Source organism: Panthera uncia (genome assembly GCF_023721935.1).
Source record: "Panthera uncia isolate 11264 chromosome C1 unlocalized genomic scaffold, Puncia_PCG_1.0 HiC_scaffold_4, whole genome shotgun sequence".
Lineage (NCBI taxonomy): Eukaryota > Metazoa > Chordata > Mammalia > Carnivora > Felidae > Panthera > Panthera uncia.
In genome coordinates, this window is record NW_026057585.1 from 99424678 (window position 1) to 99447909 (window position 23232).

The 23232-nt window shown below is 45.4% G+C and overlaps 1 protein-coding gene across 2 annotated transcripts in view; it reads right to left on the reverse strand.

Moving 5' to 3' along the window:
* LOC125913617 (calmodulin-binding transcription activator 1-like) overlaps positions 1 to 23232 on the reverse strand; it is a 30203-nt gene that overhangs the window by 2986 nt on the left and 3985 nt on the right. The window contains exons 5-10 of one of the 2 annotated variants that reach the window (XM_049618850.1): positions 22323 to 22507; positions 16878 to 17065; positions 16159 to 16405; positions 15258 to 15329; positions 11820 to 12013; positions 10967 to 11041 (exon numbers count right to left, since the gene is read on the reverse strand). In XM_049618850.1, the coding sequence (XP_049474807.1) occupies positions 10967 to 11041; positions 11820 to 12013; positions 15258 to 15329; positions 16159 to 16405; positions 16878 to 17065; positions 22323 to 22507 (961 nt within the window). Of the gene's footprint in view, positions 1 to 10966; positions 11042 to 11819; positions 12014 to 15257; positions 15330 to 16158; positions 16406 to 16877; positions 17066 to 22322; positions 22847 to 23232 lie in introns of both variants that reach the window. The other variant, XM_049618849.1, reaches the window with a different exon arrangement.

The following is a 23232-nucleotide window of genomic DNA, read 5'->3' on the forward strand; positions in this document are numbered from 1 at the left end:
GAGGGTTATTTGTTTCATTGAAAAAGAATTCAGATCTTGCCTTAAGAGCAAAAAGATCCAACGCCAAGTGTGACTTCGGGGTCTACTAAAGTCAGCATGTGCTGTATATGGCACCCAGCTGGCAGCTCTACGTAACGTACCACATCATAACCTGTGTTTCCCAAAAATGGGGGCGGGAGAAGTTTAGCCGAACAGAAGCGGCCGTTTCTCAGGATGCGTATGCCCTATGTCTCAGCAGCACGACAAGGAAAAGTCTGATTGGCTGTCGCTCATATGGGCCTCTACCTACAGAGGGAATTCCCAAACGCACTTTTCTGATTCTCTAAGAATAAAGCGTCTCCTATTAAGTGATACCAGTGTGTTTACATTCTATTTTAAAACGAATGCCAGTTTACTTTCTAAATAGATTCTTGTTAACACTCGGGGGAGAAAACATTTTGAAAACAAGTAGTGAGTTACTGCTGTATCGCACAGGCTCGGATTCAGTGGCCTGCACGCACGCTATTACAGCAATTTAAGAAAACAGGATATTTACCACCTCCAAGCAGAATCGTTTCTGAATATTCTGCCAAGTTGATGCAATCTCTTCAGAGAGAAGTTGCTCTCTCTCAGAAAAAAAGCTTTATTACCATCATCATTAATACTAAAAAGAATTACCATGTTCGGAAACCTGATTTGTCTGATATATTTACTAAATACACCAGGTCCAGCTTGATCAAACGGTCTCTTCAGAACGGTCAACTTTCTTTCTTAACAGGCACGTTTAGAACGCATTGCTGTGTTCCTAACTGGATCTCGGTATCAGTTTTCAATTTTATAATTAAATATACCATGGATTATTAAATTTTAGGGTAATTTGGATCATATCACAGTACAGAAGTGTGCATCATCATAGGTCCCTAATTTTGGACATGCATACTTGATAAAGAAATGGCTTTTTAAAAATTGAAACATGCCGTGTCGTGTGTTCAATTTTTAAACATGCAGTATCTATACTAACAGCCCTTTGGCTGGAAAAATGCCAGGCATGCACTGATGCCCCCTTTGCTCCGGGCATGCAAAGTGTCTGTACTTGTGCAGACCTAGTGGCTGAGTCACCGCGAAGTGTGCGTGCTGCTTCACATGCGACATCTTGTTTCTGCACTAGTACAGAACTCATTCACAAATATGCAACAGTGACTCCATCACTGATGAGCTTTCTAGAATCTGAAGAATTCCGAACTCAAAATCTGACAGCGTAAACACAGATATCCATCCACAGTTCTTCTAGAGTGAAGACGAACGCTATAAAAATATCACGTTCATCACTGAGAGAAAAAGGAGGGTGAACTATAAACCAGAAACGTTTTCTACAGTCTCATACCGAAGAAGCTGTAATCAGCTGGTCATGGGGCCTGTACCTTAAACGTTTTTCTTTTCATTATAATGGTCACGTTTGTTTTTGTAGGTTTTTTTTTTTTTGTAATTTCTCTTGAAATTAACGAAAGAGTCTACTAAATTCCCATAAGGTTTTAAGGTCACCATGTAAATGCTCTGCTATGAAGTGGCGGTAGCCTCGCGCGGCTCTGGGTGAAGGAGAGATACACGTCCATACACACAGAGGTGACGATGATCATCTGTGCTGGAAAAAGGAGATGCCCCAATCTCAAGATACGTCTTCTAGGCTTGCATCGCTTCTGAGCTACAGTGGAGAGCTTAGTTCTTAGTTCCATGATGAAGGTTTTACAGAACGTTAGCATTATAAATGATACCAGAATGGCTTCAACGGCATAGGCTTTTTTTTTTTTTTTTTTTTTTTTTTTTTCTCAGACAGAAAGTCGCTCAAGGAGGATTTAGGGAAAGAGGAAGAGAGGCCTTCTGTTTCAACAGCTGTACAGGCTACTTAGTATTTGTTACCTTGTTTAGGCCTCCAGACACATCACCATCATCTCCAGTTTGTAAATGCAGAACCTGAGATTTTTACACCAATGAAGCGACCTGCCCCAGACAATACAGGTAACAAGTGGGGATTTGGGCCCAGGCCTGTCTGCCTTTCGCTTCCCCACCCTGCTGCCTCCGGTATACCTCAGGACAACAAAACAATTAAAAAAACAATTATTGGGGGCGCCTGGGTGGCTCAGTCGGTTAAGCGTCTGACTCGGTTTTGGCTCAGGTAGGTCATGGTCTCAAGGTTCGGTTCATGGGATCGAGCTTCTTGCCGGGTTCCATGCTGACAGTGTAGAGCCTGCTTGGGATTCTCTCTCTCTCTCTCTCTCTCTCTCTCTCTCTCTCTCTCTTTCCTCCTCCTCCCCTGCTGGTGCTCTCTCTCAAAATAAATAAATCAACAAAAAGAACAATTACTGTATTGGTTTCTCCAAAGGCCTCTGGAAACATCTCCATGGTGCGAGACGAGTGTATTGTTGAAACCTGGTAACAATTCACAACTGTATTTCTAACAACTGTATTTCCTCAGCTCTGAGATGCTGTCCCTTATAAGACCTTATGTTGCTTTCATTACAGTGTTCTGCAGAACAAAATTTCCTCCGTATAAAATGTACCTACCAACTTTATAAAATAGATCTGAGAAGTGAAAGAAGTGGGAATAAGAATCAAGGAAGTGGAAGATTTTTAGCCTCCTCCAATTTCCAACTGGCAGACTGTGTGGATGTTAATTAACCTCTCAAAGTTGAGATGAAATTGAGAGACTTTCACAATCTGCCCTACTGAAGCCGTAAATCGAGTTCTAAGTCACTTGAGGGCAGATTATTAGGATGGGCTAGGGGTACCTAATTTTCTTTTTGTTTTACGTCAAACGTCAATTGGACAAAAAGTAACGTTTGAATGTTATACTGCCTCTAGAGAAACGCAAAACAATTCACTGTATCACCAAAGTAGTTTTCGAGCATTTGACACTAGAATTTTTGTTAGCCAATTCTAAAAAACCAGACGTTTCAGATCAGAGTTTCAACAGTTACAGAAATTTGGTGTTGCCTTGTCTTAGGACATGAACAGCCACTAACAGGCACATGTCAACACACATCTAGCACGAGAGGGGTCACAATGAAAGTTTAGTCGTTATTACCTCTGGGTTTTTCTCCTTGCTTATTTGTATTTCCAAAATGTGCTACAAGGAGTGTACTTCTTTCATAATAATTATTTCTGCTCATCATTCTCCAGGTTGAAAAAAAAGTTTATGTTTTCCTATCCATCCGTTATGACTACATCCCACCATCCGTTATGGCTAGCAATATTGTATTCGCATGACACAAAAAACCAAGTGAAAAATTCAGTGGAGAAAGAAAGAAACTGATTCTATAGTCCAAAACCAACATCAATTGTTTGAACTGGTGTCACTGGCATTACCTGTGTTTTAAGCCTATTTTTTTGGCACACAAACTTGGTAAATGTGGGCCGGGTTTGTTTGAAGTTGGAATTACGTTGGAAAATCCAGTGGTCGTATTTGCGGAACTTAGAATACAGACAGGCGTTCCATCAACTCTCGTTGCGTTGTACGTGCTGTCCCAACTCAGCTACTGGTTACTGAGGCTTTGGTTCTCTAAAGGAATTACACCTGCTGCATTCATTCAGGGCCAAGAAACAGCCTAACCTGAGGATGTCCTGGTCACCTAAAAACAAACCCCGTATACAGTGTGTATGCTTGCTTCTGAATTCCACTGCACAGAAGACAGGCAAAGCAGTCTTCCTTGGGGCTCTGAAGACCATTGACCCGGGGCAGAAACCACAGCTTCTGTGGCTACGAGGCTGTTGCGGCCACAAGGAGAGCCGCCGGGAGCACATTTCTGAGCTGCGCGCGTCAGTCCAGTAGGTACCTCGGGAAAGGGCCCTCCAGGGACTGGCTGGGAGGGGAGGCAATCAGGGCAGCGCGACTTTCCCCTGCAGCCATTCCGCTATGAAAATGGAAGACAACCCCGGGATTTGCCCAAGCGTTCTAGGCTGAAGATAATCCCCACTTTGGGGTATTGCTGCGGTCTCAACGACAACAACAACAACAACAACAAAAAAAAAAAAAAAAAAAAAAAAAAGAAAGAAAGAAAGAAAGAAAGAAAGAAGGAAAGAAAAAAAAGAAACGAGAAAACATAAAAACGAATGTTGCATTCTAATGTACTGAAGTGATGTAGGAAAGCAACAGCACTGAAAGCCAGCAGAAGCCCACACAGGGTTTATTTCCATCAGACGTCCAATGAGAATTCACGAATAAATGAGGTAGGCCTGCTTCCGAAACTTGTAGCAAACAATGGCTCCATGGGTAAAGCATAAGGCAAAGCCGCTTCATTACATCTACTTGGTAACGCTCAGCCAGAGAAATGTTTCATGAGTCAGTGGATTTCAGCAGATATATTCTTGCAATGCTGGACGTCAAAAATATACAGGGCAGCCAGATGCGGCTTTCTGATTAGTTACCTGTTGCTCTGAGAGCTGCAATAGCTTGTGGGGAATTTAGGAAAAGAGAGATCTTGCCATTTTCCAGAAATCTCATTTGGATTGCAAAACAAAAAAGACAGAGAGGCCCAATAAGAATGACACAGAGCATGTTGTCTGCAATTTAACACACACCACTGTGTGCCAAAAATATTCATTTCCTAAAAGAGGCAAGTAAGACAAAATTACTTTGGATATTTGAATTACATCCATGATGACACATCCCACACATTCATTTCCTACTCCTCACCAAGTGTATCAGGCCACCTGGGAATTACACCTCGTGTCAAATTTAACTAAAGTGTGATGGCACCATTGTTGACCTAGAGCACCATCCACTCTTCTCAATCAAGCAACATACTTTTGGGCATCGTTAGAGAACTGTCCCTCGGATTAAAGTATATACAACAGAACACGAAGTATGAACGGAACCCGCAGAACTTGACAACGACCCCCTGAAGGTGTCTCACAGGACTGCTGTCCAGAGTCAGTGCTGAAATCGCTACTTACCAAGAAAACTGGCAGCATCTGGTAAAGTTCAGTGTTTAGAAAACCAGTTGTCAGAGAGAAAATCTGTTGCTTAAACATTTGTCACCAGAAAGAGTTACCTCTTCTTCCCCCCAATTAGGGTTCTTTTATGCCAGGAGGATAGCTTCACCCACCTTTACTGAACACGGGGACTAGGCCAACAACTTCCAAAAATAGGTTATTTGAAAACCAGAATTCCCGCTGTTTCTGATAATACCTGTAGTAACTGTTACAGGTCATAATGCCCCGTCACAGAAATAACATCTCAGGGGAAAAAAGGATTTGTCCAGGAATCACTCTTCAGAGAATAGTCTCTCTAATCTATGAGAACACTTCCTGATACCCACAAAACCCCAAATATCTTGAAGAGGGAAGTGGAAAAACCATTTTCTAACTGGAGAAAGAGGCATTGTCCTCTTTAGTCTCAATACCCGGAGGATGAATCTGTCACGTAATTCAGTTATTTGTTATTTCTTTACGTATGAGGTATCTTGGGTTTCTGCTAGGACACTACATTACATCCTGGTCAATTTAATCGGAACCCAGCCAGAGAGTCAGGTTTTCAGTACGTGCCCTTCAAAAACCTCTTCAACCTCAGCAATCCTCATTGTTTGGAAAGTAGTATACAACACCTAAGTTAACTCAGAGAAATAATTAAGATTGCCGATTTAAATATCTCTCTGTGCACAACAAAAGTTTTCTCCTAAAAGGGAAGTAGTTGTGCCCAAGACAAATCAAATCCCTAGGAGAAGCTGGAGAATTTGGAAACTCCACTTTAAGAGCCTGGATGAATTAGGGGCTAAGCCTGGAGGAAAGGCTGCATGAAGACACGAGGACTCTCGGCCGAGAGCACCGGGGGGCTTTTTCTTAGCCAACCCCAAGCGAAGATTGGTGTACTGTGCCTTAATTCCGATGACTGACCTCGTCTGCCTTTCTACATACCCTTCTGCTTCACCCATTGAGGACGTGCGGCTGAATGGTGTTTGACAAACCGCGCCACAAAATTGAGTTCAAGTTATCAAATATCATCTTTTGATGCAGAAAGCTTAAATGTCTTAAGTATGGTATGTACATTAATAAAAAAAAAAGTATGCTAAGTCGTTTGACACAAATTCCACCAGTAAGAACTCCCCTCAGAGAATGCCCTCCCTCCCCACGAGTCATTTCAGCTTGGGGACTGTTGGAGGAAGTGCCACTGTGGGACGTCTCTGCTCTGGTCTCTTGACCGAACCAAGAGGGGTCAAGATCTTACCGGTAACTAGACAAAGCCACAGATAAGCTAGCCCTCCATCCACACAGGGAGAGAGACAGGACCATACTAGAAGGAATCTGAGCTTCTCAGCTGCTCTCTCTCAAAGTCCCTGAAGCCCGGGAGGCACAGGGGTGTCAGGAAATTCCAACTTTCCGTGCCCGAGGAGGAGTTTTAGGAGCCTGTGATGATGGATGCAGCAGGTGCTAAAGAAGTTATGGTAGGGACTCTCACATTGAAAAGCACCTTTGGAAAACGTTCTCTTAAAAACGATCACTGACGTACCAGAAGCTAACAAGCTTCTGAAGTGCGTAGGCAACCACTTTTGCTAAATGTTGGCTCCTTGCAGGGATCGTGTTAATTGCACGTCACATGCAAGATACTACAACTGTTTTGTTAAACTGAGTCTTAGGGCCTGCATTTGCTCTTTTGCGGGTTTTTTTTTTTTTAAGTGGAAACAAATATTGTTTATGTATGCAGAGAGTGAAAGGGAATGGAAAGAGAAAGAAGTGGGGATTTTTGTCCCCTTTTTTAAATTTCAAACAGAGACATCTCTGAGCCAGTTCTACCACATGGGACAACTGTGAACAGCTGCTTAATTCTCAAGAGGACTAGCTAGTAAATTTACAGACCAGCGGAACTGCTTTATTCTGTTTTACATACATTTTCTTTCAGTGACTGCCCATGGTTTTAACCATGTGAGACTTTAAATCTGATATAGGGGTTGGGTCTTATTTTAGGAAGAACTTATAAAAACTCAATTCTCCTATCAGAATAAGTCAGCAAACTGCAGTCCAGGGGCCACATCTAGCCCAATGAATATCTGTGTAAATAAAGTTTTATTGGAACACAGCCATAACCGTTCATTTATATATTACCTACTGTTGTTCGCATGCTGCAATGGCAGAGCTGAATAGGTGTGACAGAGACTGTGTGGCCCACAAAGCCTAAGATATTTACTATCTTTTGAAAGCCTTTGAAGAAGAAGTTAGATGATCTTTGACTTAAAATACAATGAATAAATACCAGCATCGACATAAAGGCACTTAGATGAAAAATACTAGCTTCAGAAACATTAGTTTTAGAATTTTTGAATTATAATCTCTTCTCAGAAATCTTACAAATGACTCAAGTCAGGGTTAAAAAGGGAGGGTGTTGAATGGAGTGGAGTTGACGGGTGGGGGCTCCCCTGCTCCCCTGTTATTTGCTTAAGGGCATCTTCTCTCAAGTCCATCGGATAAAAGGTGTCAAATTAATCTACATTCGAATCTGCTTTGGGTGAATTATATCCCTGTCTTTTAAATCAATTTCCTGACACTAAATCCTTTCCTCTACCTTCACGCATGTGGCAGTCGCCTCTGACAGAGACTTCTGCCCCTTGTGTATACCTACAAACCAGCATCATAGTCTAAAACCTCAAGGACACCAACAGTGTCCATCAGCTACCCTACCTCTTCATCATCATTTCTTTAAAATACAAATTCTATTGGAATGTCCACTCTTAACTGCTATATAAAATATGCAGATTTAACACACCTTCCACCCCATCGTCTTTATTCAGCATTGCCATTAAATTCTGGAAGTCGGGTTTGCTCGCTCTTTAATAATGAATGCGCTGCATTGGTTCTGAAAGGGCAGCTTCATGTGCTGACTTACCTCATGGCACCAGGGTAAGGGAGATTTACAAAACGAAACTACAGGAACAGGGTGATGGGGGAAATAGTAACTCTAAACAAGAAATCGATTCGTTAAAAAAAAAAAAAAAAGTAAGGCCAGTATCACCTGGTGAGCTTTTTTGCTTTAGAAATTTGGACACAGCGGTAGTTGAGAGAATTGCATTGTGGCCAATGATCTGAGTCACAAATAACCACCTGCTTGACGTTTTCTTCCAGTGCAGCCTTGTTCCAACTCCACCGAGTTCTAAGCATGCCCTGTGGCGGCTTCAGAAGGGCCTCCCTCTCGCTTACTCATGCATTTGTACATCTGCTGTATGTGACTGTTTTTCATGTTGTATAAAGTAGCAGTGTTAGTAATTAGGGTTAGTTTTCATTTTGTCTTATTTCATTCAAAATGGATGTGAAACTTACTGGCATACCTAGGCTGCAGCCCCATGCAAGCAAGCAAAAAGCAAAATATTGAAAATGGAAGATAAAGGTAAACACTGGCTAGCAGGCAGCTAAACTCACCCTTTTGTACAGCCTATGGTCCACCAGGGGGCTTTAGACAGTAAAACAACACCAAAGAGCTATTAGCACGTGAGGGTCACAACAGAAACCTTATACACAGCTTTATTTCAACAACAAAAAAAGAGTAAAAAGTGGTTCCCCCTTTTTTTTTTTTTGGAAAGAAAGAAAAGGAGAGTGGTGATGGGGTATGTGAAATGAGCAGGTAGAAAATTCACCAATTCATCGTGAGGTCTAAAAATGTTGGCATCACATGACTTGGCAAAATTCTTAAGAGACAGGACCCTTATTGATTCCTGAAGCCATTACCTACCTACCTTTTCTGAAAGGGTGTTATATGAGGTTTTCTATTTTAATACTTCGCAGGGACAAGACACATGACAGTTTCTCTTAAAATAAGACTCAATACCCCAGCGTGGAAAGAGGGTTACGTTCATCCGAGGGAAAACATGAGCTTTCAGTTCTACCGATTTTCAGGATACAGGGATGGGAAGAGAATACAGTCGGTATGCAAAAGTTATTAAAATTTGCCTGCTCATTTTTTTCTAACGTCTAAACCATTATGGGGCAAGTCAGGAAAAGAGCCACTAGGGGTCTTTATTTTATCCCAAAGAATGAATAGGAATTCCAAGTCCACAATCTGATGTTCTCCTCGCAACAAACCTTCTTGCCACCCTCAGGAGGTTATTACTAGTTAAAACACGAACTTAAGAAAGGTGAAATCTTCATGAAATTCTTCTCAACTAGCTTATAAAGAGAGAGCTTTGAAAACAAGAATAAGAGTGTTCCTTTGTTCAGCTTACTCTGGGAGCCGGCCTTTTAGGCACGGATGTTTTGCCTAACTGTCTTAACCTCTCAACTCACCCAATGTAGACATAGGGCATGGCTTTGGACGAGAAAAACAGAGAAGGAGCAGGGGACTTGATGTGAGTTTGCTCATAATGACCAAGGTAGCATTACCCGCACATATTTTCAAAGTTTGAGGCAAAGACTAGGAGAAACAAGGAAAATTCAACTTGCAAACATTCTGGCTCCAAAGAAGAGCCCCGTAAAGCTAATTTCCTTGAAAAGAAAATCTGTTGTGAGAGTGTTAACCACAGTCTCAGCAGGGCTGGGGTAGACAAACTGGAGGGGACGAAGGAAGGAGGGAGTGCGAGCACAGGTGAGCACGTCCAGAAAAGGGCGGAGGGAAGTCCCTGATCATGTCGACCAAACAAAGAGAATCTCACGTTGCCAAAGGTACGGCCCAGGGGGGAGAGAAGAGAGACCGACCTCAGCAGGGATTCTAGAACTAACGTAATTATGTCACAGGCGCTTCATGTTTTGATACGCATTTCCTAACAAGACTTCCCATTTGAGTATCGATACGGGTATCTCATCGGCCAGCTGGTCACGGGGAAGGAGACCCCAGTTGCTGCAGGGTAGAGGGCAGATGGGCTGCGGAGGTCTAGTAAGTGTGCACCAGCCTCTTTCCAATAGCATCGCAGCTAGAGAATGCCAAATACAGCCTAAAGGATGTTCTCTTTAAAATTTTTATTATGATTAACGTGTGGCTCTGGACACACTTCCTCTCAACATGCTGGAAAAGAATTCTTTTGTTAACAGAAGGAAAAGCGCAGATGGCCGTTGACCCCTATTAAGTCTCCAAGTCGCAAACGTTCTCGAAGTTGGCAAGTTTTAGGAGTAAGAAAAACTGAAGTGAAAGGAACCGTCTGAGGAATCAAACTGAACCTAGATGCTCGGGGTTTTGGTGCAGTGAAAGAAGAAGAGGCAAGAAGACACTAGAGAGCTAGTTTCTGGCTGGAGATCACAGCTCCTGATGCACAGGGAAGCGACAAAACCACACAGGGTCACCGAAACGCAGCCCCGAAGGCCACCGTCACAGATGTCAGCCCAGAACCCTAACCTCATCAGGAAAACAAAACAATCTCCCCGGCTGTCCCCAAATCTAAGGAAAGAGCCTGCTGTCCACAAAGGAACCTCAGATTTGAAGGAACAAAGAGGAACCCCTCTAGCTGGTCTGGTGGGAAGCCGCCCTTGTCTTGGGGGGCCCGTTTTCCCCCGATGGAAAACGCACGTCTCCGCGCAGATGGCTTCCCTCGGCTGCACAGCAGGGGGCGCCCGCGACGTGGCAGAAAGTCTCCGTGGGGAAACCCTGCCCGGAGTCGGTGGTTTTCTACCCCTTCCCTGAGGACAGGAACTCTGTTCGTTCTCTGGACACAAGCTGGCACAGGAGGGGCTCGGAGTGGAGAGCACGCTGCAGGGTGGCGTACAAGTAAGAGGCTGAAGAGAAAACAGGCAGCAACAGCCAGTCCCACTAGGCCGTCCTCACACCCAAACCGAGACAGGAGACCCGGCAGGAATCTCCGCCGCTCAACATTACAACGTGCCGTGAGGCAGTTCCGGTGCTCCCAGTGCAGCAACTCGGTCCCTACTTAGAGACTGGCTCTCCTACTGCAACTTGGGACGTTTACTCTGATGAATTTCGGGGAACTGGCTTTACGCAGGAGTTCAGGAGTGGTTAGGAGGGTCAGGGTCGTTTCATTGCTCTCGATGAGTAAACCGTCTAGATGAGGCTTAATGTTACCTGTGGCGGCAGCGGCGTAGAAACCTCATTATTTTTCGAGCAGCTTGGTCCTGCTTTTTGGTTAGCAAACTGCTCCTGAAAAAGCCGGAACATCACTGTCACGGGAAGGGTACCGCCAGGCTTAAGGCGCAAAAGCTGAAAACGGGTGAGCGGGGACAGAGGACGAGGTGAACCCGACCGCACCCGCAGTACGGCCTTCGGCACACGGGGTGTGGGCGTCGCCGGCAGAGAAGGGGGGAGGCCGCGGATGGCACTCCGGCCGGCCGTAAGGGGTGGGGGTGGGGGGGGCGGGGAGCAGGGCCGAGATGGAAAATACGGTGACACCGGGCTGTTCTCTCACGAGTCTTCATGAGCTCATTTTGCGGAAGAAGACCTTCCGGCACTAGACAGGCTTAGTTTAGGGGCTGGTTTGCCCGAGTCTGCTACTCTTCTGGGCTGTTGGGTTCTGAACTTCCATCGGCAGATTTTACTGTGCTCCGTCTTCATTACTCTAAGACGGACTATAGCTCACCTCTAGCTAGCCTCCCCAGGTCTCCCCTGCAGCGACGCCACACTTTGGGTGGGGGGCGCCCCTCTCCTGAGTAGGAAACTTCGGGCCTGCCAAATTCCCATCCAAGCATCACGATAACTGGGTGGGGGTGGGGGCGGGGTGGAGAGAGGGGCTAAAGAGATACAAAGGTCGGTGAAAGGCTCCGGTACCGCTACGTAGAGTCACAGCATCTAGAATGGCCCTTAAAGAAAGTCACTGCAACGCGCGCGTTCGGCCCCCGACGTCCAGGCAGGGCCGTTCTTTGGGCGACGCCAAAAGCTTCTCTTCCCCAGACAGCTTTCCCTCCACGAAATCTCAACCCACCTGAGTTTCTGTTGTACAATTACAGCTGTTCGGCGAGCCTGCCGTCTTTTGCCACATTTCTTATAACTCCGGTAATACTTCTGGATCAGCACAGCAGCACGCCGGCTCTGCTGAAATTTCTTTTGTTCGTAGTAACTTCGGAATTTACTCTGGATTAGGATGGCAGCCTGTGTCATCTTTTTATAAAGTGCATACTGCAGGGAGACAAGAATAAGCAGGAGAGTAACAGTAGCCACCGAGTCTGTGTGTCCTTTGGGTTTGCTGGGGAAGGGACAGCAGGAAAATGCTTTGACCCTTTACTGTGATTATTACTATTACTATCACTATTATCATTGTTATTATTGCTATTCTCTGGTTTGGGTTCAATTATGAAGGATGCAAACTAGGAACCTCTTCACCTACCTTTCCCAAATGCAAAATATTAGTTTAAAGGTTGCCTTCAGACAACGCGTTGCTTCAAATGTGCTTTTCCCCCCCAGTATCAAATATTTTGCCCTGCTTGGAAACACATTTGATAGCAATACACTTAGACATTTAGGAATAAAGAGAACACATTTAGAAAGTATAATTCACATGCTTAAGATTAACATCTACTGTCCCATTTTAAGAGAACCTTTTTTACGCATCCCAATCACCCCCATACACACGCCCACTTGGAGCGGTCAGCCTCCGATTCCTGACTATCATTCCATACGACACATGTCTGAGTTGCAAGGTCCCAAATACAAGGCTTATCATGAAACGCTGACACCTTTAAGACATTTAACCTGCAAGAGATTAACACTCATAGGACCGGCACAGGGGTAATGCCATGGAACCTGGAAAAGTGTCACGGAACCAGGGACTTCCCCAGAAGCCAGGAGCGGTGACCCTCCGCCCAGCCGGCTGCAGAACTACACACAGGAGAAGGAGTTCTCTTCCATTTCGGTCTCTAGGCACTAAAAACCCAGAGCTCTCCATACTTCAAAAATGCGATGTTCGAACTTCTAATGAGACATAGAAGAGGAGGGCTCTGGGGTCAAGAAGTCACAAGGAAGCACTTTGCTTACAAGAAGGCAACTTACCATCCTGGGGGAAAATACTCCTGAGAAAAATCCCTGTGCCTGAGGACATCCCTGCCTGTATGAGCTGGACTGAGGGCAGGGAACGGACTGACCTCTCAAGAATGTTCAAGACACAGGACCCTTGTGCAAGAATCCTCTCAGGTCTTGTCTGACCTGCCTTCCGTTTTCATTTGCCCCCAAATCTCCTAAGACAAGAACGCTGCATGCTGCAGGGCTCCTGTGGCCTTCGTCCACTCGGCCTGTGCATACCGCACATGCAGAAATTACTGGAACCCAGGGAAGCACGCTGGGCAGCAGGGTGGTGCATTTTGGGGCTCGTGGGGCTCACGGTAATTGGCTCGGATGGATTCTCTAGACGGACGTGGCCAAGAAAGTGTCCAATGACTGTTAATGCCAAAACCCACTGCAACGGAATAGCCACATGGTCCCCAGAGATGCACCGTACTTCGGCGGCCTGGCAAGGGGAGTATGCCTATTTCAAGACCCTGCCGTCTTAATGGCCCCTTCTTATCGCTGGTGATGGGTGTGGCGTTTGTGACTCTGGTGAAATGGTTTGTGAGAGGGACTTGGGTGTCATTACCTTCAAGGCTATCCATGTCAGCTTGGGGAGAAACAGAAAATACAAGATTAATGTTAGACTGCTGAATAGAATGAAATAAAAAACCAGAACCAATAAAACTCCCAACCGGAAAAAAAAAAAAAAGAAAAAAGAAAAAGGCAATCTGGCTATCTTAATGCCTTCTGTCTTCCAAAATATTTGTCTTCTACTTGCCAGTATTTCAAAAAATATTGCCTTCTGTCTTCCTGGTTGTAGACAATACTCCTTTGGGAGAGTTTTTTGCTTGTTTGGTTTGGTTTTTGTTTTGTTTTTAACTTATTTTTGAAAAAGAGAGGGCGTGAGCAGGGGAGGGGCAGAGAGAGAGGAAGACACAGAATCTGAAGCGGGCTCCAGGCTCCGAGCTGTCAGCACAGAGCCCGACGCAGGGCTCGAGCCCACGAACCGTGAGATCGTGACCTGAGCCGAAGTCGGATGCTCAACCGACTGAGCCACCCAGGCGCCCCTGGGAGGGCGTTTTAAAAAACAAAAACAGAACTCATGTTTGGAATAAACACCTGTTTTAATCACAGACCTGACACGTGGATTCTGTGTGGCATCTGTTCTAATATGAGCGTGGCTCCCTGCTGCAGAGCTCCAGGTACTGTGGTGTCAGCGTTTACACAATAAACCTTCATTTTCTGGGATCATGAACTCAATTGGCTATAAGTCGAGGACTCCTCCCAGCCCACCCCCTTTCACTAATCCTAGAGAAACTCAAGAAAATGGCAACCCATATCAGAAATCAAAGTGAACCCTGGATCGTAGCAAGAGAACATAGTACCACACTTCCACTTCTCAGCATTCACTATTCCTTACATAAGCATTTAAAACCTCCGTATGGCATAGTCTCATAGAAGGTTCTAGAACCTACTGACAGGCCTGAACTTTATCCTATGGACCAGTCAAAACTGAATTAGGCAAGTTTGTATGGTTTCCAACCACCCAGGTGGTTAGGAAAGTCTGATATTTACTTAGTTTCTCTGAGCCTCAGCTTCTTTGTTGAAAAATAGAAATAAAGTTATTTACTTCCAATCATTGTAGAGAGCACACGTGATGGGATGATGTGCCCAAAAGATCTCGTACATCCTAGGGGCCCCGTACACATTAGTTAGTTCCCTTTCCCAAGGGATGGCAGTTAGGTAAGCTTACAGGTTGTTCTGGAAACAGCAACCCTGTGTAAAGAACACTTAGAAATTCTTCCTGCACGTCTTAACTGAGGAATGCGAAAGCAGTTTAAGATGTTCTGAGCTTCTTCAGAATTTTACAAGTCTTCGTGTGAAAACGGATGGGAGGAAGTGGAAAAGAAAAGTGGCTGGACAGTATATAATTTATACAACTCAAGGTCAAAGATAACTGCCACCGTTCACCTTCTCTGACCACCACATCAAACTCCCTAGTGGAGTTAATGGCTACGGAGGCTGTAGGCAAAATTACTAGAACACAGATCCTCCCTTCAGATGCAGATAACTTCCTTTGTGCCAGATCAGCATCTCAGCTGGGTGATCATACCGGAAGGCCAACCATCTGAACAAAAATTACCCTGTGGGATAAGTTTAACTGCAAATGTTTTTTGGGGGTAGTTTTTTCCTTCCCCCTCTGGAATATTTTCCTTTGTTTTTTGTTTTGTTTTGTTTTTTTAGTCAACATAATTCAAAGTTGGTCTTTGAATCGGGCACTGGACATAGTACTCTTAGGCCAAACCACATGCTAACATCCTCAGGGGCCTGTTGTTTGGACAAGGCGCACTTCCCACTGTGACCCAAAGCCGCGGTTTACCTGTTTGTATTTCCTGTAACAACGCTGAATGACGGCAGCAGCCACTTCTTGCTGTTCTCGCAAGGGTCGGCCCTTAAGGGTAAAGTGAAGCAAAACCACGATTTAGTGTAAGAAATTTCAACTTTTTTAAGACTTACATAGAACTGTTACTCACATGTAACTTTCTCCGAGACCCCAGGTTTACCAAAATACAGTGATAATCAGTTAGAAGCACAAATCAGGAAAAAAATGAATTTACAGAATAGATCTCCCATTCCTGCTTCTAAATAGAACTATAATAGTTGGATGTTAGGAGGCCTAAAAGTCTTCATTTGCCAGGTATTTAACGAGTCAGGTATTGTACTATTTGTCCTTATGCGCTCTGCCAGATCTCCGTCGTCGTTCCTAACCTAACCCGGGCTGCTCTACTGGGGATCGATGATGATTGGCTTTTAACACCTATTCAGGGTGGTCAAAGGCTCCTTTGAGAATATGGAAGGCCACGGACCCTGTCCCACCAAAAATGCACGCACACAAGCTTCACCATAAAATTTTAGGAGTTCACGGGCCACCTACGGTCAGTCCCAGGCCTCCATCCAGTTAGAAATCCCTGCTTTGGGTCATAAATTCCTTGTGGTGGAGGTGTCAACTTACTCAATGTTAACTAAAGGATAAATATCCATTATCACTGCCAAGAATAAACTGAGATGCTGACATCGCACTACTGATCGGTTTTATTTCACTGAGCCTTCTGAAAATTATTAATAATTTCCTGTGACATAGTAAGTCCAAATAACAATTCTATAGAATATATAGTGGGAGAAAAAAATGGCATCAGGTTTTAGTTTGGATGATTCTGACTTTCGTCTATTCTCCCCCACCTTACGAAACGTCACAACATCAGAGCGCTCTTCTACTCTACCTTGTATTTCCGGAAAGCGGTCTGGACAAGCCTGGCAGCTTCATAGAGTTCTCTCTGCTCGTGATCAGACAGAGTCAGCTGAGCAAATTCATTCTCAACCTTCTCACTGGTAGACGCGCTCAGGAATTCAGACCAATCTGCTGCTGAGGGAAGGCTGGGTTTCTCAAAAGCTATTTCACTGACTGGGGAGCCGACAGGGCTCAAGCTGGTATTAGAAGAAGGGGTTAGAGGCTCGTTATATGCACTTCTGAAACGAGAGGAGACACAAGGGAGAGAGACTGGTGACTGATCTGCATGACCCATTACATACTGAGTAAAGAGACAAGAGCCACTGCGCACCAGCAAGAATATGCCTTCCTTCAGTGCAGTGAGTTGCTAAACATCCTCTGTACTTGTAACTGTCCTTTAGTGAGTGAGTTCCTACCGAGTACCTGCTACGAGTTTAGCACGATGCTAAATACTAAGCCCACTGAAGACATTTTCCTGCCCTTGACGAAACTTCAATTGAACTGGGGGGAGAGAAACATCGTGGGACATGATCTCACATGCACGAGGGGAGAGAAGTCACGGAAGAGGTGGGGAAGAGGGACCTGAAAGTTTCCTTCCTTCCATCGGGAGGTCTCGTATCACACAGCATTCATCAGACTGAATGAGCCTCCCATGCCCTTCTCTGAGCCCGGGAGTTCACGCTGGTCAGTGGCCCGCGGACTTCCACGGACCTGATCTGGGCAGCGCTTGGCAGACGATCGACATCGGCCAGGTAACTGGCCAGCCAGCTCATGGTACTGCTGATGGTGGCAGTGTCTGTTCTTTCCAAAGCCGAGGGCTCCGTGGGCACAAAACTCTCCTGCTTGATTCGATCAGGCGTGGCTTCGATGATGTGCTCTGCCAAGGTCATCATGTTTACCTGGAATCCGGAAGTCACAGAAACACTCATGTTAAAAGAGAACCGCAGACGTTATCCAGCACCCCCCCCCCCCGCCGACCCTGCCCACCCATGGGAAGAGAAACGAAGGGAGGGCGGGCCTCCACCTCCATCCGCTGGACCCCGGTATCACTGTAAGGTTTTACACAACTCACCCAAGTGTGCGGACGCCTGATTCTCTCCAAATCATAGTTTGGCCTGAAACCTTTAGTCAAATCTTAGGGGACCTCTGCCTTGTGCCTACTCTCCGCTCGCATCTAGGATCAACCACTTAATGGAACTGTCCCTGGGTACATGTTATCGTGGTGACTCTATGGGTAACCTAAAGGATGCCCCCTCCGCCCCCCCCCCCCCCCCCCCAAGGCCTTGCCTAGAGACCCCCAGTCCTCTAGAGAGCAGCGCCGAGCCAACCCGAGGGGACAGTTCATGGCTGACCTAAGCCAGTTAGATGATCCTCTGCTTGATTTCCCACCTTCCTGTGAACGGAAGGGAGGACATGGGACCCGCTTCTGGACAACGAGCCTCTCCAGACATCTGCTGCGGGGCTTGGGGCAAAGCTTCTGCTTTCCTGATGAACAGTATCAACACCCTGGGCTCGTCCCCTCCTCTTCCTGCCTTGACTACAGACAAGCTCCAGCACCCACGTCGTAACCGTGAAACAACACGCGCCAGGAGGAATTTCGCCAAAAAGGACAGAGTGCTGGGGGGAAAATCTCGGTCCCTGATGGCGTCACCGAGCAAATGAACCTGTGCATTTCTTGTCATGTGAGAAAAATAAATCATTAGGCTGCTGATACTCGCACCCCAAATACATTCCTAATAGATACAATTAGGGCTCCTCACTGAGAGTCTGCGCTGCCACGTATCTGATCAGACTCGGAGATATGGCCTTGTTTTTAAAAATTTCCTTGCACGTCTCTTGAAAATGGAAATTGAAGACAGCCGTTTAAGGTTTTAAGCGATTTTAAGGTGTTCTCCAGGGACCCATACAAAGGTGATAAAATGCTTATCTGACAACCTGAATGAACCTCAAAATCAGTACGCTAAGTGCAAGAAGCCACACACCGAAGCCCGCATATTTTATGATGCCATTGACATGAGATTTCCAGAAAAAGCAAAGCTCTGGGGATAGAAATCAGATCAATGGTTGCTTGGGGCTGGGAGGGGAGCAGAGGTGACCGCCAATGGGCACGGGAAACTTTCTGGGTGTGACGGAGGTACTCTACATGGGGCCGGATTCGCCACACGGGGCACTTAGAGGGGGCGGATTTTACGGGATGTTGAGTTAAAAACGTGGGTAATTTCCCAAGTTTTCAATAAACAAGAATAATTCTTGTGATAGGAATAAAAATGAAAAACTATCACTGCCTTTCCTTTCCTTCCATGTTGGCCTTTCATTTGCGACTTGAGCACCAGAAGTCCTACCTTGATTCGTTTTCCGTGAAAGTATTCGAGTATTTTATTACGAGCAAAGTGGAATTTCTGGAGACTCAAAGTTATAACTTTACATGTGGTCACCGCCCCCAACAATCCTTCATTTTATAAACACCTATCAGTGTAAGAACATCTTAGCATCACCACGACTGCCACGCTCTGGGATGCCACATGGCACGTTTTTTTTTTTATCGTGAGGGCTGCAAAAAGCAAGGAAACTTAAATAACTTTAAGCAAAATAATAACGTGCTAAGCAGCGGGACCCAAAAAGTCATGTCATCCAATTCCACATTTCTCGTACTGTGGTCAAAGATAGCCTTTAAATGCGCAGCTTTGGGTTTTTGCTCAAATTCTCGCTGTGGTCTAGCGTATGAGCCATTTTCACAAATGTGTCTGGGATATGTAAAAAGAACAATTATATATACACATATATATGTTTGCTATGTTTATTAATTACATACATCTGCATAATTACATGCAAGCATATCCTGCATGAAATCTATCATATATATTAAATCTATGTATGAAAGCCAGCTTTCTAATTGTGTAGTTCCGTGTTTTTACATCATTTCTGTATCTACTTAATCTGACACATTCTGAGGCAAAGGTCAGTGGCACCTTAGGATTACGGGTAGGCTTCCACATTTCTTTGTATTTATTGGTTTTTGCTTTAACATCTAGAAGCTGTGTGCTTAGTTACACAGCAGTCCACCACCATAAGGGTTTTATCTTCTCCAACAAAAGGTACCTCCATACTATGGACCTTGAATTGTGCTTTGTGTCTTTTTTCCTTTTTTTTTTTTTTTTCAACGTTTTTTATTTATTTTTGGGACAGAGAGAGACAGAGCATGAACGGGGGAGGGGCAGAGAGAGAGGGAGACACAGAATCGGAAACAGGCTCCAGGCTCTGAGCTGTCAGCACAGAGCCCGACGCGGGGCTCGAACTCACAGACCGCGAGATCATGACCTGAGCCGAAGTCGGACGCCCAACCGACTGAGCCACCCAGGCGCCCCTCTTTTTTCCTTTTATACTCATTTGTCTTTTATATCTTTGTCAGTGGCTTCTGGGCTTTATGGCTTTGTTTTCATGATCTTCCTGTGTGATTTCATTGTAGTTCTATCTTTTACAAACAGCATACAGTAGAGTATATTCTGCCGCCTTCTTTTTTTTTTTTAAATGCAAACTGAGAATCTTTTAATAGAATTGTCAGTTGGCAAAGTGAGGAATGAATCGCATTTGAAAATACTCCTGTAATTTTATGTTTCCTGCTTATTTCTGTTGTTGCAGTTTTTCCTGAACTTTTCCCCAAGTGGGTCACACTTTCCTTTTTTCCCCCCTTCCAATAACTTAGAAATTCTGTCACTTATTTTTATGCAGTCTAGCTGACGTTAGGAAGCTGACGTTCCTAACAAGCGTATTTCAGCCTCCACTTACCTATCAATAACACAAGTGGAACGAAATCTGTGATCCTCCCTAAACAAGACAGCTGCTACAACACCCTTCACCCCACCTCTCTGGTGTTGTTAAAATAATCAGAGTATTAGTTATAGGTTAGTTTTAAAATATGACTCTTCCTCTATGTAAAGAATCCCTTCTTAACAAGTGCCTTGTACACACAGTCACGTTATCGCTAAGTACTCAGACTGATCAGTTTTAACTGGTTTTATTTTTCAGTCCTCCGTGAACTCCGCCTTGCCATTTCTTGAATTACTTCATTATTTTTCAATGGTATTTTTTCATTTGGTCGGAATACTTCTTGAGGCTGTTGCTTTTTCGTAGATACATGCTCTTGATTTAGCGGAATATCATTCTCTCAAGACTCAGTGAAAATGTAAAGTAGAATTTCTCGGGTTATTTTGTATTTCCTGCATCAATTCTGTTTTAGCAAAGGCCAGCTGCCACAAGGAGCTCTGGTACCCAAAGGCTATTAAACTTAAGTTCATTAAAATGATGTAAAATCAGAAATCCAGCTCCTGAGTCACACCAGCTACGTTTTCAGCACTAGGTACCAAACCGGCCAGGGGCTGCTGTAACGGGACATACAGACACAGAACGTTTCATTACCGCAGAAAGTTCCGGTGAACAGCACTATTCTAGATGCTCAACACGTTGAGCTGCCAATTTTCACTGTCTGCTGATTTATTATTATGTTTACATTTATGTTTATAAATACTATCCTAGACTGCTTAGTACTGATACACGGTATAGCCAGAGCCAGCAGCTGGTTGTGTAAATAAAGTTTTATTGGCACATAGCCACACTGACTCTTATTTATTTATTTAAAGTTTATTTATTTACTTTGAGGGGGTGGAGGAAAGGGGGCAGAACCAGAGGGAGAGAGCGAGAGAATCCCAAGCAGGCTCTGCACCGTCAGCACAGAGCCCAAGGCGGGCCTGGAACTCAGGAGCCGTGAGATATGACCTGAGCAGAAGAGTCAGACGCTCAACTGACTGAGCCACCCAGGCGCCCAACACTCTGATATTATCTAAGGCTGCCTTTGTGCTCTAAAAGCAGATTAAACAGTCACGACAGTCTAGAGGGTCCACAAAGCCTAGAATATTTACCATTTGGCCAATGGTAAAACTCTTACGGGAAAACTCTGCCAACCCCTTACCTAAAAAATTCTTTGATTTCTCAGGCAGCCTCCCACGCCTGTAGGAGTCGGCAGGTCGGTGGTGGAACCCCCGGCCCACCCATGAGGAACGGGAGCACACGGGCTCTTCACTGTGCTCAAAGCGGGACAGAGGGGAGCTGCTCAGCAGCCGGACGTCTCCCCAGGAACGCTGGCCAGGACGGGGGACCTCCAGGCCCCTCCCTCCTCTGGCATTTCGACAGGCCTGGTGCCCTATTGAATTTCTCGTGGGGGTTTTTCCCTGTGACATTTGTTTCGGGTTCTAGAGGAACTTGGAAAGAGAGGAGGCCAAACTCCCACTCAGGCTGCTCATTTGGTCCTCCCCTAAAATACAGAAGGAATACTTTATTTAGGGGCATTAGCTTGCTTAATAGCTTAACCTCAAGTTTACTTCAGTAAATATTCTCTTAATTTATTGCAAGCTTGATGCCCCAAGAGGATTCTGGAGGTGTTATTTTTTTTTGTTTGTTTATTTATTTTTGAGGGGGCGGTGGGCAGAGAGAGAGGGAAACAGAGGATCCGAAGCGGGCTCTGTGCTGATGGCAGAGAGCCCGACGCGGGGCTTGAACTCACGAACTGTGAGATCACGACAGGAGCCGAAGTCGGACGCTTAACTGACTGAGCCACCCAGGGGCCCCAGGGATCCTGGCGTTTCTAGGCTTATCACAAGGACGGCCAATTATTGGCTCTAGGGCTATTTCGCTGCACCTCACGCCACATATGCTTTTACCACAGCCAGATGACAGCTGTGCTCATGTCACTTAGGTCATTTAAGAATCCTATCCACAGGCCTCCTGTTCTAGACGTTCCTGGGCTGTGACTCTATTAAACCGGTACTTAAATAGGAAACCAGTCTCCCCGGATGCAGAGGGAAGCGGAAGATGACTGGAGGGCCCCGGGTGAGCTCTGAGGAGCTGGTGGGAGGAGGGGAGGGCTCTGCAGAGAGCCAGGTCCCTGGCGCTCAGGCCCCATTTACCACGTTGGATCCTCTGAATGAAAACGTGGCCCGAGCAGAGGAGACACCCCAACATTCTCATGAGTCAGAACACACTTCCAAACGTCTGCTGGTGAGCAAATCACACGACCTGCGGGAACCGGCTGTAAAGACGTGGGTGGGGGGGGCGCTCTGACGGCCACCCCGGCCTCTGCGGGCTTACCTGGTCCGTGCTTACCTGGATGTCATCCATGGGCTGTGTGCACTCCTCGCTCTCTGCACTATCACGGTAGGGCCCCATGTCTGTATTCACCACCTCTCTGTTAGCCATCATCAGGACACTCATTGGTTCCCGTGGACGCACCTGTGAAGGTGCGGCATCCTTTCCTACACTGGTCCCCTTCGGATTTCCAGTCACCTGTACTGTAGACACACCAATGTAAAGATCTTTGGGACTCCACTTTACTACGGGCTGAGATCCAGAGGCTTGGAGTCGTGCAGTCTCTGGAACGGGAGGGGAGGTTTCCCGGACGCGGTCCCTCACTCCTTCACTGGGGCTGATTGTCTCAGGGACACACTGCTTAGAACTAGGGCTCTGCTTCCTGATATTTGGCTGTTCCAGACTCAGTGCAGTGGAGAGCAGTTTCTGCTGCCTTGCCTGGAAGGACTCAGGGTTCAATTTATGCTTTTTGGGAGCTGGATAATCTTTGTGGCTCTCACTGCTGTAGTAATTAGAGGGTTCAGAACGAGGTCTTCTCAGCTCTGAAAAGTACAGTAGAAAGGACAGTCAGGACAGGCGATAAAGTTAGGAACCCTAAAGAATTAACACTTTCTCTATTGCCTGAGAGACACAAAGTGCAAAGCGGGAACTCAAGATGCGTCCCTAACATTTAAATATTCCCCAGCAGCATATACTGTATTCAGTCAGTCCTCCAAAATCTGTGTTTCTTTCTTAAATGGACACAGATTTTTTTTTCTACTTTCTGCATTTATTTCTGGGAGGGGTAGGGGGGAAGCAGTAGGCATTCTTACAGCTAAAAGAAAAATCGGAAACATAAAAAAAAAAAAGAAACCCAAAAAACCCCAAAAACCAAACCCTTAAACGTATGTGAATATCCTGTGGACTTTTCTGAGGGTTGCTGCACGAA